This window comes from Rosa rugosa, chromosome 1 (genome assembly GCF_958449725.1).
Source record: "Rosa rugosa chromosome 1, drRosRugo1.1, whole genome shotgun sequence".
In the NCBI taxonomy this organism is placed as follows: domain Eukaryota; kingdom Viridiplantae; phylum Streptophyta; class Magnoliopsida; order Rosales; family Rosaceae; genus Rosa; species Rosa rugosa.
The window spans coordinates 49,444,798-49,462,525 of record NC_084820.1 but is presented as its reverse complement, the minus strand read 5'-3'; the positions used below and the strand labels follow the sequence as shown (position 1 = coordinate 49,462,525).

At 40.6% G+C, this 17,728-nt stretch overlaps 3 protein-coding genes and 1 pseudogene across 4 annotated transcripts; 2 read left to right on the top strand and 2 right to left on the bottom strand.

Moving 5' to 3' along the window:
• Positions 1-531: 531 nt before the first annotated feature.
• LOC133739970 (protein JINGUBANG-like) lies at positions 532-2,959 on the bottom strand. The gene is made up of 2 exons (XM_062167798.1): positions 2,242-2,959; positions 532-1,428 (listed from the first exon to the last, which is right to left on the bottom strand). The coding sequence occupies exons 1-2, from the start codon at positions 2,821-2,823 to the stop codon at positions 700-702; spliced, it is 1,311 nt and encodes a 436-aa protein (XP_062023782.1). The 5' UTR covers positions 2,824-2,959; the 3' UTR covers positions 532-699.
• A 2,258-nt stretch (positions 2,960-5,217) lies between these two features.
• On the top strand, positions 5,218-7,994 carry LOC133725258 (uncharacterized). The gene is made up of 4 exons (XM_062152438.1): positions 5,218-5,715; positions 6,278-6,722; positions 6,814-6,929; positions 7,301-7,994. The coding sequence occupies exons 1-4, from the start codon at positions 5,265-5,267 to the stop codon at positions 7,714-7,716; spliced, it is 1,428 nt and encodes a 475-aa protein (XP_062008422.1). The 5' UTR covers positions 5,218-5,264; the 3' UTR covers positions 7,717-7,994.
• Positions 7,995-8,650: 656 nt separating this feature from the next.
• LOC133725255 (G-type lectin S-receptor-like serine/threonine-protein kinase At4g27290) lies at positions 8,651-12,354 on the top strand. 2 transcript variants are annotated; one of them, XM_062152434.1, is made up of 7 exons: positions 8,662-10,165; positions 10,349-10,462; positions 10,646-10,800; positions 10,905-11,115; positions 11,244-11,487; positions 11,596-11,746; positions 11,832-12,354. In XM_062152434.1, exons 1-7 carry the CDS (start codon positions 8,884-8,886, stop codon positions 12,132-12,134), a joined length of 2,460 nt encoding a protein of 819 aa, XP_062008418.1. In that variant the 5' UTR covers positions 8,662-8,883; the 3' UTR covers positions 12,135-12,354. The 2 variants fall into 2 exon arrangements, with proteins under 2 accessions (XP_062008419.1, XP_062008418.1); XM_062152435.1 differs by lacking the exon at positions 10,349-10,462 and having other exon boundaries at positions 8,651-10,165.
• A 564-nt stretch (positions 12,355-12,918) lies between these two features.
• Positions 12,919-16,302, bottom strand: LOC133725260 (auxin-responsive protein IAA30-like; annotated as a pseudogene).
• Between the last annotated feature and the right edge of the window lie 1,426 nt (positions 16,303-17,728).

The window sequence follows — 17,728 nt, the reverse complement described above, 5'->3', positions numbered from 1 at the left end:
TGGTTGCAAGCCATCTCATTCTATCATAGGCTATGTTCTATCAGCCTTGGCCATCATCGGCATTCTCTTCTGCTTACGCCTCTTTTGTTACATCATCTATAGACTTTTGAAGGACGAGCATTCTCACAGTGAGCGAAATTCAAACGACGGGCTGGAAATGCAGCACTCATGAAGGATTTATCACCACGCGTACTGCTGCAATCGATCTGAAGAAGCAAAGTTTGTGAAGTTTAATTACATGGCGAGAATCATCAGTACTCATCACTACCTTTCATGGATTCATGCATCCCCATGTCCTTGAAATTTTGTTCATAGGCCTGAGCTTCAACAATATTTCTCTTCTATATATTGCATTGTATAGTATCTAATTGTAGAATTTATGGTCAACAGCTCATATATTTGCTGCATATAGATGGCAACTCATCATAAACATCAGCACTACTCAATTTTCAGGTTTTATTCTTTCTTTTTCTTTTTTTTGGCTTATAATACCTAAATATTCATATACAAGAACGATGCAGCAACACTGTTTCATTTATTCAAATTTGGTTTTTCCTGACACAAATTTGTGTCATTCCTGCTTAAATGACACAACCTCATCAATCAGCATAGTTAATTAAAGCTACAACCAATTAGTTAGCTACTACAAATACAAGTCAGCTACCACAAACTCTCTCCGATTAAAGTAGCATGACTCTTCTACAGCTCGAAATACTCACTCCCACCCTGTGCTAAACACCCACTATTACCACTATTACTTTTGGATGTCACACGCCACACTTTGAGAACACCATCAAGACTCCCAGTACAGATTGTGCAACCCTCTTCAGTCTCTTCTCCTAGCCTTCCCAGAAATGCTGTCACACACCGGATTGGCCCTCTGTGACCCACAAGGACTGCTAGACAAGTATGCAGACCATCAGGGTCCTTAGACCAAATCCTACTCGTTGAGTCAGCTGACCCACTGACCACGTAGTTCGCCACGCTGGCCAAGCACATAACTGCATGGGTGTGGCCCTGGAGTGCCCCGCCGTACTGCACCTGGCCTGAGAACCAACCCCTGAGCCAAAAGTGTATGTACCCGTCAGTGCAACCCCCGTACAAGATTGCACCATCCGCTGTTAGGGTTAGGGTCTTGACGGGGGAGTACTTGGCCGGTAGAGTCACGGTGAGTGAATGTGGAAGCTGGTCACCACGACAAAAGTTGCGGCGCCAGACTCGAACAGTTGCATCGTCGGAGGCCGTGTAGAGGATTCCATCGTCCGCGGCAATGATGGCATTGATTGGCTCGGCGTGGGCTTGGATTGTCTCGATGCATTTGAGGTCTGAAATTCGCCATACTTTCACTGTTTTGTCAATGGAAGCTGAGTAGAGGATGTCCTCTGCTACATTGATGGCTAGTGATGTTATGGCACCCATATGCTTAACCTGTTACAATGTTAAGACTTAAGAGTTCAATAATATAGCTTCACTATTAGTGACTGCATGTTTCAGCTACTGATATTGACCAAAAGAAATTCCAGCTACTATAGTTTTAGCTAGCTTCCAACGGTTAAACTTGAAATTAATAAGAGAGTATCGATCTGTTTCCTATTACAAATTTAATCCACAACATCATTTTGTCTTGTGTAGTAATGGTGATAAAACAGAACCAACAAAATCTGTGGATTCAATAAATTAGGTCCTATACATGCCAAGTATCACCCCTGCTGGCCTACTTCAACAGAAATTTTAATATCAAACATGCACCATAGCTAATTTTTTAATAAAGACACAACAACCACATTTTACATATTCACTTTCGTAAGCAATGAAAGAAGTGTGTGTATATATATATATATATATATCTTATTTTGTGTGAGACATGTAAATGTGTAATCGATAAATGTGTTATACGATTTAACCACATGATTAATAGAGCTAGGCAGTCCTTTCGTTCATCAACTGATCCATATAATTAATTGCAACTCGAATTAAGTGCATAAGATCACTATTTGTAAACTTATTCTGTACTATGCGGCTAGCGTTTACTCCAAATATCACTACTCAGACATATTGGGACCAATGAAATCAACAGTCTCTCTACCCTAGATGTCATTCATTCATCAATATTCTTGCTCGCACACAAGCATGTATCAAACAAAGAAGTAACTATACCTCCTAGCTTACACACCAACCATAGTATTAATAAACACATAAATACAAACCAAAACAAATAACAGACACCTCGCTAATACTTACCGTCTTATCTTTCCCGGCAATGTAGAAACTCCGGACATAACTTCCGATCTTCGGGATCGTAGCCAACCTCTCATGCTTCAACCCTCCATCCCATGTTCTCTGCCATATTCTCACCTTCCCATCACCATAAGCAGCATAAACCCTATCATGAGACACCTCTAGTGCCACCACCATGCAAGCTTTTGTCTTGAGCTGCCCACATTCTGTGAACTCGGGTAGCTTCCAAACCCTAATGACATTGGTATCTGAGCCGGAGTAAACTAGGCCACTGGAGGCGGCGATGGACAAGATCCGGCCGTCCTTTTTCAGGACGGAGGAGATGCAACGGTAGGCGGTGAGGAGGTCGGGGTGTTTGAGAGGGATGAACCGAGGGGAGGAGGTTGGGGAGGCGTGGAGGCTTTCGGTTTGGGAGAAGGAAGGAGAGACGTCATTGGTGTTATGGCGAGGCGGTGTATAAGGAAATTGTGAGAAGGAGGGTTCTTTGGTTGATGTGCTTCTGGTGAAGCCAGAGAAGAACTTGTTTTTATTTGTTGCAAAAGATGGAGTTGGGGGAGAGTTGGGAGAGTAGTCTTGTGAGGCCATTTTCCTTGTTCAGAATGTGGGAGCTAGGAGAGGTGATGATGGAGCATATGCTGTAATGAGTTTGTTGGTAGTGAAATGTATAAATGAAGCTTATAATGGTGTAGAGGCTTTGTTGGTATGAATTGCGTAAATATTGTAGCATATGGTGTAATGACTAGACTTTGGTAGTGAAGGTATAACTGCCGCGAAGGATCCAATGGCTTTGTTGGAGAAGTTTTTATGAGCAACCGTCCATGTAGAAAGTCATTACACCATCAAACTCACAAGTGTCTCATCAAACAATAAGTTACTACTTCAACGGTTTGGAAACATTTTATCGAGCACCTTATCTATAACTTAAGAAAAATGAATATTGATTGCTCTGATGGAGTGAAGACTCATTTTTACATAATTTATAAATTGGGAGACGGCCATGTATAATAGACTTTTGTTGTGTCGGTACTTGATATGTATAAATGCAGTCCTACAGAGAGGTTGTGAATTAGGCCAAATGGGTGACTGACATGGCAGCGGGTGCCTAAATTTGTATCAATTCAAGTCCTCCTTTGATTTTCATTTTCACCTAACCCTCTGAAAATCAGATCGCATTTGAAAAAAAAAAAAACAGGAAGCAGAGCACGTTATATTTTTTCCTGATCAACAAGAAGGATCCATCTAGATCACAAAAGGTACAAATGTGGCTAAAATGAAATTTAAGGACCAAATATAGAACCATATGAAGATCATCTTCACAAAAGATTGATATAGAATAGGTGTTATATATTCTCCGTTTCTTCTTTTGCCCTTTCGAGTTTCAATGCATATATATTTTTTAGTAGTTTCTTTTGCCCTTTTAAATAAAATTGTTTAAGGACAAGAGAATTTAGAAGAATACTTGGATTCTTTCATTGATAATAGAGGCTTCTTTATATTGAGAATTACAAGTATAATATCTTGGAGTACAAAGAAACCTAAACAATCATAGATTAGGAAATTTAGAATATTCTACTCTATTACAACTAGAACAAATAATCTTGTTTGGGCCAGGCACACATAATTCGGGTTTCCTTCAACATTCCCCCTTGTGTCGTCCAAACAGCGGTGCTTCTCATGTTGCCTTGTTAAAAACTTTGCCGAGTAACAAAAATCCAGTGAGACAAAAATAACCTCAGTCGAAGGGGGAAAAAGTACAACATACCTTCACATTTTGAGATCAAAAATGTAGACATCTCCCCCATATTAAGAAATAAACATAAAAATGTTCGTAATAGTATGAACATTACTACATATACTACAGAAATAGTACATGTATTTTAAGTAACCTGGTCAAAGATGGTTAAATAACCTAATTTGATTGAAAATGGCTAAAACTTGATGTCTGCGTCCCCCCTGATGATTACGATCATGTGAATTCGGATAATTTCCGTAGACCAATACTTTTTATATGTTTTTTTTATATGTTTCTCGAAAGTGAATTTGGGCAAAGACTTAGTAAATAAATCTACCACATTGTCCTCAGATTGAACTTGATTAACTTTGATCTTGATGAGAGTTTGTTGTTGCTGATTGTAGAAGAACTTAGGCGATATATGCTTGGTGTTGTCGCCCTTGATGTAACATTGCTTCATTTGTTCAATGCAAGCAGCATTATCCTCATAAATGCTCGTAGGTTCATCTGTGGTAGAGTTCAAACCACAAGTACTTCGAATATTCGTAATTATGGATCTTAACTATATACATTCAGGAACCGCTTCGTGAAAATAATGTTTGCAAGATTTGAAGACGTAGCGACGAGTATCTGTTTTGTAGACCTCTAAGATATCATGGTGTTTTTTTTATGGTAAACACATAGCCAGTTTGGAGACGACCTTTATACGGGTCAGAGAGGTACCCAGCATCAGCAAAACCTACCAAAACATCGTTCAATTTTTGGTGAGGAATAAGCGGACGCCGGCCGGCGATGGCGCTCTTGACACATGACGGGTCTGAACGCACTTGGAGAGATTTGAAAGTACTCATCATCTGGGTTCAAAAAACCAACCCAAATTCATTTGTTTTTTGTTTTTGTTTTTCTAATTAATTACTAGAGAAAGATAATTTCGCCCTTGATAAAAATATCACATGCGTGATACGTGCTTACCACATCAGCTTTTTAACGGAACCGTCACAGAAATTGGACGGAAACATGTCGTTGATATCAAATTATGACTTCAGATATCACATTGGTAGAGTGGTGAGTGTGGGTATCAAATTGACGTTGGCATCAAAGTTGAGAGACACCATTATTTTCTTTTTTGATATTAATTGATGTATAAAAATAAAAAAAACGTACTTGCAATCGCTATTTTATGCGGGTTTCAAGCTGCCTAGACAGATAGAACCGAACGAGTACAACGTTCTCAAAATTTTCTTTGTAAAAAAACCACTTCAACCTTCCCCCAATTTACCTTTAGACATCAAGAATGAGGAAAGGGAAACCCATTTCCCCTCAGTCACCCACTCTATTTTTCACTCGTTCCGAAACCACAAAGCTGGAGTCACTCCCTCAAATGCCACTCTCTCCTCCCTCCCAGAAAAACCCACCCAAAATGCTCGAGCGCGTCCTCTCCTCCCGCCGCTACGCCTCCCACCCCGACGCCGACAGCGACAGCGACGTCGCCGCCGACGATTCCAAGACCAAAAAACACCTGCCCATCTCCTTCTTCACCACCCGAATCACCAACTACTTGACCCGAACCGGACCCGTCTGGCCCTGCCTCCTCCTCCTCGTCTTCGTCCTCTTCCTCATCTTCTCCCTCATCTACAACTCCCGCAGATTCGTCTGCGTCTCGCCTTACGACCCCGCCTCCCGCACCGGCTTCTTCGGCTTCGATGGCCTCGAATCCGATTTCGGATCCCTCGGCGTGCCCTGGTGTAAGTATATCCGGCTCGGATCTCATTCACCTAAACTCGCATTCTTTAATCATCATAGATCTGAGTTTCTGCTCTTGAATTCGAACTTTGATTTTAATTTGATATAACCCAGTAGTTAGGGATGAGTTTAAATCTTTAACTATTTGGGTTGCTAAGAATGGTTTTAGTTTAGTTGGCTTAATGCAACATCAAATTTAGCTGCTGAGGATTTGCTTATGATCAAGTGGCACTGGCTTTGTAGTTGATAGATGATTCAAATTGTGATGTTTATATCCAGATTGTAACTCTTACTGAAAAGAGATATGTAGAAGTTATAAGCATTCGCAACTGTGTAATGCCAATATCTGATTAAAGTTAGGATCTTTGCCATTAAATTCAGGGATCAATGCCAATGTCTGTGCTGTTGCTTAATGTTATAAGATTCAGCAGTATATGGAGCTTTATTGGTTCATGATAAAGTGAATGTTAGGATTTTTGGGTTCCTTTGTTTGGTTTGAATTCCTTGTTTTCAGTATGAGATTGCGTCTTTGTTTGATTCTTATAATCTCATCCTTGGCAAAAGGCAGACCGAAACACGGAAAAACAGTGGATTGGACATCCAAGGATTTGATCAAGGCATTGGAAGTGTTTGTACCAATCTATGAAACCCGACCGATCAAAAACAACATGTATGGGATGGGATTTGACCACAGCTTTGGGCTCTGGTTCATTGCCCAATGGCTGAAGCCAGATTTGATGATTGAGAGCGGTGCTTTCAAGGGGCATTCTACTTGGGTTTTGCGACAAGCAATGCCAGACAAGCCAATTGTGTCCCTCTCACCACGGCATCCTGAGAAGTATCTGAAGAAGGGGCCTGCATATGTTGATGCAAACTGTACTTACTTTGCTGGAAAAGACTTTGTTGATTTTGGAAGTGTTGATTGGGAAAAGGTGTTGAAGAAACATGGGATTACTGATCTCAGTCGTGTTCTTATCTTTTTCGATGACCATCAGAATGAATTGAAAAGGTACTCACAATATCATATCTCAGTAGAATTGTACCCCTTATACTCATTATTGCTTGCTGATAGTTTTCATATTTTATGCTCTGGTGAGCAGAATAAAGCAGGCTCTGAAGGCTGGTTTCCGCCATATGGTTTTTGAGGACAATTATGATACTGGAACTGGTGATCATTATTCCTTAAGGCAGATATGTGATCAATCCTATATTAGAGGTGCATGCTCCCTCATGATATTTCGTTATCAATGCTATTTTTACGTCATAGGCTTTATGTTTTATAATATGCAACCATGCCTTTGTTTTCACACTTTTCTACTGAAGCCCAGTGTAACTTCAATTGTTGGATTATTGATGAATGGTAATAGTTTGTTGAAGTAAAGAAACCATTGTATTAAGACTTAGGAGTGACCAAAAGACTCAAGTGTGACAGTTCTACCTAAAGCACTTATCCTTAACAAAATCTGTGCTTTCCTGTGGTTCATGGTTCAATAGTTTTACATCCTAAAACTAATAGTTCCATAAAATTTTACATTACTAGTGTTGCTGGATTTGATTTGAATTATGTTTTTTTGTTGTGTACTTTAGGAGGTGGTCACAGTTGCTTTAAGGACAGTGATGAAGCTCGGATTAGGTCAAAAAGGAAGCATTTCTGGGAGAAAGCAGTTGATATAGATGAACTTTGTGGGCCAGGTGAAGCATGGTGGGGTGTTAGAGGGTACGTGCGGGATAACTTTAACCACAGTCATAAGTTGATACCATATGAAGAACATTTTCAGAACAGCCGGTTTGTGGAATCAATTCTTGATGTTTACTGGGAGCTGTCACCAGTGGCAGGACCATCGCTCACACATCAGACTAGATATGATCCTGCTCGTGCACCACCTCCCATTGTTGAAGATGGTCGGTATGGCTTATTCCAACGGCTTGGTCTAACCAGATTCGATACTTCTGTATTTAATGGATACACTCAGATGGTTTACATTCAGATATCTAAACAGTAATTTTAGAGCTAGAAAAATGCAGATGCTTTGTTTAGGTTTCCTTAGTTTGTTCATAATATGAATTATGCACTTATTTTTTCTCATAGCTTTCTCGTTTCTCCCTTTCCTTTGATTGTCTGATTTGTCTTTAGTGACAACCGTTTTGTACTAGTATCATGTCATAGCTGGACCAATTACACTTATTTTCAGCTGTCCACTATCTTATTCGAACCGGTTGAGTTAACACGTCTGTTGTAATATTTATAAATTTAATTAATTAAATTTTAAATTTTACATTGTGTTGGAAGCCTTGATTTTAGTTTAAAACTGTTCTGTTTGACATGCAGAATTTTATGTAATTATTAGGCTACGTTTGGTTCGTCGAAAGTAAGCATAAGGAAATGAAATTTGTTCACTTCTTGCGTTTGGGATACAAAAGAAAAAGAAAAGGGACTTTTCTGAATGAATGAAAAATGAGGGGGAAAACCAGTGTAAGGAATCATTCTCTCTCTTAATTTGCCTTCATTCAGTCAAGTATTTCATTTCCTTTTGTATTCCAAACGGAATTTTCCTTTTTTTTTGTATCCCTCCTCATCATTTTGAAAAAATTAAAAGTCTGCCAAAAGTCTCTCTGAGCTCTATCCCAAACGGTAGCTAAGCTCCTTGTAGATGCGGAAGGCGAGATCAGATTATTTTGATCCAAGCTGGTTAGAATGACCTCGTCCACTCCCCGGCCGTCTTCGGCTCTCCTAAAGTCTCTCCGGTGAGAAGAGCACCGTCAACCGCCGTGGCGACAAGTTTACCATTTGAGTCAGTCTCTCACTTTCTCTCTCTGTTTAGTTCCTTTCTTTTAGTGTGTATAGATTAGGTATACGTACAAGACAGCAAAAGAAAAGTGTCAAACACCAATAATTAATGTTTTTCCACCATAGTTTGACGATGACCATATTACTGTTGCTGGAGAAAGATGTCGTTGCTTTATTAGAAAATAGTGCTAATGGGGTATCATCTCTCATCTCTTTACCAAGTTCATATTAGTCCTTCTCCGAATTTGCATATTTTCTCAACCACCCTCAACCACCGTACCCATGTTTGTTTCTTGATCAACCATGCATATATTTTCTTTCCATTTTTTGAATATGAACGCAACCCGTGGAGTAGGTGGCTGATGAAGAAAAATTGAATTCAATGGGTGATCTTTGTTTTGTGGTGTTTAGTACTAGTTTGCTCTTTCTGTTGTTCACAGGTTCGTTTGCAGTTGACAGCATCAGTCACTCGCAGTCTATCCGTGATAACGGCAGCACCTTGGTTTCAAGTGATGGAAGCTTCGAGCTGGGGTTCTTCAGTCCAGGTAACTCGAAAAATCGTTACTTGGGAATTTGGTACAAAAACATCCCAGTTAAAACTGTTGTTTGGGTTGCAAATCGATGCAAACCGATTGATGACTCATCCGGTGTGCTGATGATAAACAGCACAGGATATCTTGTGCTGTTGGGTCAGAATAAGAGTGTTGTTTGGTGGACAAGTTTAGCTAAGTATGCTCAGAGTACAATGGCACAGCTATTAGATTCTGGAAATTTAGTAGTAAGAGATGTGACAGATGGAAAGTCATTGTGGCAAAGCTTCGATTATCCTTCTGATACATTGTTATCGGAAATGAAGATGGGATGGGACTTTAGGACAGGTCTTAAAAGGGGATTATCAGCATGGAAAAATTCAGAAGACCCATGTCCAGGGGAATTCACTTGTGGGATTGAAATGGAATCTCATGCATACCCTGAGGTATATTTCCGGAAAGGTGGTCTGAAATATTATCGTTCTGGCCCATGGAATGGCCTAGCATTCAGTGGTGCATCAGCACTAAGGCCTAATCCAATTTATAGTTTCGACTTTGTGTATAATGATGATGAAGTGTACTTCATCTACAAACTTCGAAGCAAGTCTGTAATTTCAATCATGGTCTTAAATGGAACCACGAGCACACGCGATCGCCTTACATGGATTGAAGCAGAGCAAACTTGGAGGGTCTATGCATCAGTACCTAGAGATTTCTGTGATCAATATAATCTCTGCGGAGCAAATGCAAATTGTATCATTAGTGACAGTCCAGTGTGTCAATGTCTACAAGGATTCATGCCTAAGTCACCAGAGAAATGGAATTTGACAGACTGGTCGCTTGGATGTAAGCGCAAGAAACCCCTAACCTGCCAGGAAAGTGATAAAGACGGGTTTGTCAAGTTCACTAATTTGAAATTGCCGGATACTACACATTCTTGGGTGAACAGAAGTATGAACATCAAGGAATGCAGAGCCAAATGCTTGAACAACTGTTCCTGTTTGGCTTATACAAGCTTGGATATCAGAGCAGGAGGTTCTGGCTGCGCCATTTGGTTTGGTGATCTACTAGATATCAGAAAGCTTCCGGATGCTGGTCAGGATCTATACATTCGAATGTCGGCTTCAGAGATAGGTATGGTACTTTGTAACATGAACTGCTTAATTACTTTTATGTGAATTCAGTTATTATTGCTAGTGTGTTTCAAGAATGTCATTATTGTCCTTATATTTAAGTCATTAAACTTGCTCTCTCAATTTTCTCTGGGCCTGCAATCTAATATTATATCTGATTTACTGCTTCATCAACCATGACAAGATGATGATGGTAAAGTCAAGACAGGAATTATAGTTGCTGTTGTGATAGGCGCAGTGTTTTCAGGAATGCTCTTCGTTGGCTACTACGTCTACCGAAGCAGGACCAAATTGAAAGGTAGACTGACTATGTAAAATTATGTTGAATGCTGTCAGATTGGATTTGGATGAGCTCAAATGGCTAAAGGGATTGAAAGTACTATCTGCTTTGAATAAGTTTTAGTGCAGTTTACTTTTTTCTTGTACACTTTTCTATAGGCTACACTCTAAAGCTAACATTAGTTTCATTATACTATATCAGAGACAGAAAAACGAGAAGAAAATCTGAAGAATGAAGGGGTACAAAAGGAGGACCTGGAGCTCCCAATCTTCAACATAAGCACAATAGCTAGTGCAACATATAACTTTTCACGTGATATGAAGCTTGGAGAAGGTGGCTTTGGACCTGTTTACAAGGTATACTTTCATCTTGCTTCAGAATAATGGCCATAACTAACAAAGAATGACTTCATACTGAATTTCACAATACTTGAAATTTGAAATACTGTATAAACTTGCAGGGGACACTAGCAGATGGACAAGAAATTGCTGTGAAGAGGCTTTCAAGCAGTTCTGGCCAAGGATTTAACGAGTTCATGAATGAAATTAAACTGATAGCCAAACTTCAGCACCGAAATCTTGTAAAGATTCTTGGTTGTTGCGCGCAAGAAGGGGAGAAATTGCTGATGTATGAATACATGCCCAACAGAAGCCTGGACTTCTTCATTTTTGGTATGGACTTTTGAAATATTGTAAAAGTTTAGTAGAATTAGTTTTTTTCCTAGTAGATAAACAATTTCATATAGAGAATAGTTGAATTTCGGATTAATAATATACTATTGGAATGGTGAACTTGCCAGATCAAACAAGGGAAGAACTACTGTTAGATTGGCCTAAACGTTTCCACATCATTTGTGGAATTGCTCGGGGTCTCCTTTATCTCCACCAAGATTCCAGGCTAAGGATTATACATAGAGATCTAAAAGCAAGTAATATTCTCCTTGATGATGAAATGAATCCTAAAATTTCAGACTTTGGCTTGGCTAGAATATTAACTGGAGGAGATCAGACTGGAGGAAATACTAAGAGAGTGGTCGGGACATAGTAAGTTTTTCCTCTGAACATTTCTCATGATAGACATCTCTACTTTTAATAATTGACATCAATGGTTTAGTTTTTGTTACTAATCTGCGATGTTTCTACTTACTACAGTGGCTATATGGCACCTGAATATGCTGCTGATGGGCTATTTTCTGTGAAATCCGATGTCTTTAGCTTTGGTATAATGGTGCTGGAGATTATAAGTGGAAGGAGAAACAAGGGATTTTATGATCCAGACAACAGCCATAATCTTATTGGAAATGCGAGTATCAAATAAAAAGTTCTTCCTCTTACTTGTTAAACCTTTATGCTTAGAGATTGATGTATGGGGTTTGACGTGTTTTCAGGCTTGGAGATTGTGGAATGAAGGAAGGCCTTTAGAATTGATTGATTCATGGTTAGAGAGCTCATGTAATCTATCGGAAGTGGAAGTGTTACGTTGCATTCAAGTTGGTCTTTTGTGCGTGCAACATAATCCTGAGGATCGCCCAAGCATGGCATCTGTGGTTATAATGTTGGGAACTGATATTGCATTGGCTCAACCTAAACAACCTGGTTTCTTTATGGAAAAGGAACACAAGGCAAGCCCTGATATAGGTAATGAATCATCAACCTATGAAGTATCCATTTCGCTTTTGGAAGCTCGGTAAGGATCGATTTGTGTGGCTAGGTTCATGCTGTTTTGTTGAGGACACGTTCATATATGTAAAACTGGTAATCTTTACATCTATGCGCTAGAAGTTATACTTCAACATAGAGGTAACTTGATTCAGAACAAGAAATATGCACTTTGCAACTCATATTGATGTATCCAAGTAGAAGCCAATGTTATAAAAATTGGTGGAAAACAAATGTTGTTTCTTTTCTTTAGATTGGAGGGGGAAGACATTTTATACACAATAACAATTGGCTAGAATGTGTGCTGCTCTAAGGCCACATTTGGTTCGCGGAAAGTAAGCATCAGGAAATGAAACTTGTTCCTTTCTTGGATACAAAAGGAAAGAAAATACTCTCCTGAATGAAGGGAAAATGAGGGAGGAAATGGTTCTTTTCTGATGAAGGAAAAATAAGAGGGAAAGTGGTTCATTCCAATCCCTAAAAGAATCACTTCCTCCATTTTTTCCTTGCATTTATTACTCACAATATATTATTTTATTACATTAATTACAAACAATTTAACAATTTATCTGCTAACTTTTCTTATGTTACTAATCATCAGAATAAAAAATTCTTAGTCCAAATTGTTTTAAATGAATGATATTACATTAACATTGAGTTTGCGAAGGAGCTCTCTATTTACTTTTCCCTTCTGACAGTCGGATAATAGAAAGCTCTATTTCATGCATACTGCATACCACCTGTTTGAACCCAAAATGGTTGACCAGCTCAAGAAAAAAACTGGAGCCAAACACCACCAAACCTCAAGCCATTTGTTCTTACAAAAATAAAATTGCATGCAGCATACCTTTTACACAGTAGTTAAAATAAATGGATACATGAGAGAACACCAAAACAACACATAATCTGGAGGTTTCCAGTGAAAATTTTTCTAACTAGTAGGGCAATATCCAGTCCTTCAAATACACAAAAAACGAGGATATTGGCAACATATGGAGGAATATGCAACAAGCACCCGACTTAAAGTCAATTCAAAGGTTTCAACAATGCCTTTTCCAGCTGCTACGGTGTTTGCTAGTTGCGGTTCTTGCACTTCTCCATAGCCCTTGGAGCTGCAGCCAAGAATAGAAACAGATATTTAGAAACTGGGATATGCATATAAAGAAAGCATACACCATGGGGCAACTGAAAGAGATTTAGTTTCTAATTTAAATGGTGAAACATACCAAGTCCAATTGCTTCTGAACCCTTCATGATCCTTGGTTTCCTACACGTCTCAGTGAACATCCTACACATACAACACTGATTAGATCAAACGATCGCATAATTCACAAACGATCGTAAATGAACTTAGATCAGATGAACTAAAAAAATGCAACATACTCAAGGGAAAGCTAAGGTGTATATCCAGTAATCATTATTGTCATGCATAACAAAACTTATCTCCAAGATAAGAAGACCGCTATTCATGGATCAATAAGTCAATCCAATATCAGTTAAAAAAAATCTCAATCATATATTACGGTGGATCTATTCCATCTGCTAGTATTTTCAATTCTAAAGCACTGTTCATGGAGTTCAGATCTGAAACTTACCCCTAAGGAACATCACCAACAAGCATCCAATCATCGTCCTTGTCTTCAAAAGTAAGAACGTATTCAGAACCGTGGAGAAGATCCATCAAACGACTCTCACTCAGGCCATCTTTCTCTGGAAATCCATTAGAACTGCATTGCCCTGAATCACAGCCATTCATAAACAGATGGAAGTACCTATCCCATCTGGTTTACCTCATTCATCTTATATAACACCAGAACATCCTTTTTAGCAGCTATTCTTGTTCTAGTATAGGGACTATCAAGTCGAGTTCTTAACTTATTAACTATGTTTACCTGGGGTGAAACTGCTTATTACAGAGTTTATTAAACACCAACCTTAATTTATTTTCTGGATCAAACCCTATAACTCAGTCAGCATGTGCATGCCTGCCTCGCACCTGAGAGAGTGAAAGAGAGAGAGAACAGTACCAATAGTGAAGCAGCTGAAAAAATGGACATATATATGTAGAAATTGGTTTTCATTAATATCCAATTGTGTTTACAATGGACATATATATAGACTATACAGAAGCTACAGTTACAAAAGTCTATAAAGAGCATTAAAGACTATAGATGCAGAATATCAAAACTGTTACATCAGTTACTAAATCAGTTTTGAATGCTGAGAGGAAATCTCTCTAACACCCTCCCTCAAACTTGGCGGTCCTTGACGAACAAGTTTGCTAGTTAGTAAGACATGTCGGTGCTTATGGAGAGGCTTGGTGAGAAGGTCTGCAGGTTGATCAACAGAGGGAATGAAGCAAACACGGTGGCTGCCAAGAGCCACTTTCTCACGGACAAAGTGATAATCAAGTTCAATATGCTTAGTGCGTGCGTGAAACACCGGATTAGATGCCATATATGTAGCACTAAGATTATCACAATGCAAGAGAATAGGATAAGGAAGTCGGGCACCAAGCTCATAGAGTAAGAAAGCTAACCATGTTGTCTCGGCACTAGCATGAGACAAAGAACGATACTCAGACTCAGCGCTGGATCGAGCAATGGTGGGCTGCTTCTTAGAACACCAGGAGACCAAGTTGGTGCCAAGATATACAAGATATCCGGACGTACAGCGACGGGAATCTAGACATCAAGCCCAATCCGCATCAGCATAAGCAGCAAGAAAAGGAGGTCGGTGTTGAGGACCAAAGAACAAGCCATGATCAAGTGTGCCTTTGACGTAGTGAAGGATGCGTTTGGCAGCAATTAAGTGCGGTATACGCGGCTGACTCATGAATTGAGAGATGGAGTTTACGGCAAAGGCAATATCAGGGCGTGTGATGGTTAGATATTGCAAGGAACCAACTATCTCTCGAAAGACAGAGGGATTAGGAAGGAAATCTCCTTCAGTGGCGGTGAGAATTGCCTTTGCTGACATTGGGGTGCTATATGGTTTACTAAGCAGCATGTCATGCTTGACAAGGAGATCATAGGCATACTTGAGTTGACTGACATGAATTCCTTTATTGTGGGGTGTGACCTGTAATCAAAGGAAGTAGTGTAGTGAACCAAGGTCCTTTATGTCAAAGCCACGACCTAATGTATCAATAAAATGCTGTAGAAGTCGGTCATCACTGCCGGTGACCACAATATTATCAACATACAGTAGAAAGTAAATGGTATGACACCCAAGACGGTAAATGAACACAGACGAATCAGCCAAACTCTGAACAAAACCAACAGATAACAAGAATGAGGTCATACGATGAAACCACGCACGCGGAGCTTGTTTGAGACCATAGAGGGCCTTGTTGAGCTTGCAAACATGAGAGGGCCGAGAGGGGTCAATGAAACCTGGTGGTTGTGTCATATACACATCTTCTTGAAGAAATCCATGTAGGAATGCATTCTTAACGTCTAATTGACGAAGAGACTAGCCTCTAGACACAGCAATTGAAAGCACAATGCGAATAGTGGCAGGTTTAATCACAGGGCTAAAGGTTTCAGTGAAGTCGATACCTTGTTGCTGATGAAACCCTTTGGCCACAAGGCGAGCTTTGTGACGGTCAATTGTGCCATCTGATTTGTGCTTCACGCGGAATACCCATTTGCAGCCAACAAGATTCTGAGAAGAAGATGGGGGAACCAGAGTCCAAGTATCATTTTTCAACAATGCATTGATTTCTTCAACCATCGCCGCTAAACTTCATGTTTAGATGCTTGGGAGTAGCATGTAGGTTTAGCGGAAGTAATGGCAGTGAGGAGAGCACGAGGAATTGTATATCGAACTGTGCCATCGGTACGAACTCGAGGCTGCACAATACCATTTTGAAGCCGTGTCCTCCTGGGCTCAATTGGTGGAGAAGCCGGATGAGGAGGAGAGGAAGGAGGTGGAGAGCAGGCCGGCGTCGGAGAAGCAGTGGCAGTAGCGGACGGAGGAATCGACGCAGCCACGATGGGCGGCTGAACAGAAGAGGCCGAAGTCGGTGAGAGAGGTTGAGGCAGCAGGCAGCGCTGATAAGTGCGAATCGGGGGGGGCAGGGGGCGCCAGAGGTGGCGACGAGGCAGGTGGCGCTGGCGACGACGCAGGAGGCGGTGGAACTGGGAGATGAAGACTGACGGCATTCGGTTCAGATGGAGAGGCTGACTGGGTTCGTGTGGCGTCTGATGTTGAGGCTGAGGTGTCAATCCCAGCTTGGGGATGTGGGCCAGAGGAGGTGGGCTGTGAGAGATGGAGGCCCGAACTGGATAAAAGTGTGAACTCCAATGGGCCGGGTGGTGGAACTGCCTGCATATTTTTGTAAGGAAAAACCGTTTCATTAAAGATAACATGCCTAGAGATGTAGACACGACCTGTGGCGGGATCTAAACACCGGTAACCTTTGTGTTAAGGGCTGTAACCTAGGAAAACACACTCAATACTACGACTGGAAAATTTGGTAGAGACATAAGACCCAAGATGAGGAAAACAAGAACAACCGAATACGCGAAGAGAAGAATAAGAAGGGGAACTACCATAAAGACGAGTATACGGAGTTGCCCAATTAAGAATGGGTGTGGGAAGACGATTAATAAGATAAACAGAGGTCAGGACAGCTTCAACCCAAAGATTATGGGGGACACCTGAAGTGAGAAGAAGACTGCGAGTCATTGTGACAATATGACGATGTTTGCGCTCGGCAAGACCATTTTGTTGTGGTGTATGTGGGCAAGAGAATCTCTGTTGAATCCCCAAGGAGTTACAATAGTGAGAGAAGGCATTATTAACATATTCAGTCCCATTGTCACTTTGAAGAAATTTGATGGTATGGCGAAAGTGATTTTGAATCATGGCAACGAAAGTTTGAAAATGAGTGAGAACTTCATTTTTGCGACGCATGGGGTAAAGCCAAGTGTAACGGGAGAATTCATCAGTAAAAAGAACATAATATTTAAATCCACTAACAGAAATAAGAGATGAGGCCCAAACATCACTATGAATAATATGAAATGGAGAACTGGCAGTCTCTTGACGTGAAGGGAAAGGTAATTGGTGAGATTTGCTAAGCGCCAAGGTTCTAAAAAACGGGCTAGGCGGCCGACTAGGCGGTGCCTAGGCGCTAGGCGTCGACATCCCGTCCCGATTTTGGCCTGGGCGAAGTGATTAGGCGTCGGGCCTCCAGGCAGGCGCCTAGGCGGGTTAGGCGGAGGGTAGGCGGCCTAGGCGGATCTGTTAGGCGTTGGGCGCTAAATTTTTTCTTTCTTTCTTTTGATTTTGGTCAGATATCAAAAGGACGAAGAAGAAGATTCAAAAATCAAAAGCATTTAGAAACTACTCTTTGAACTAAACCCAGTCCTCGATTGATTTAAAATTGACAACCCAGTGCCGGCGCCGGCGACTTGACTAGTTGACTGGACAGTGATGGTTCCGGCGATGACTAGAAAAAGGGAGGAAGGGAGAGAAAGAGAGAGGGGGGGGGGGAGGGCTTGGTTCTGGTGCGAGTGAGTCCGCTCGGATGTGGGATTGTAAGCAGGAGATGCAGTGAGGCGAAGGAAGAGAAGAGAGAGAGAAATTTTTTTTTGGTTAACGAAGAGAGAGAGAAATT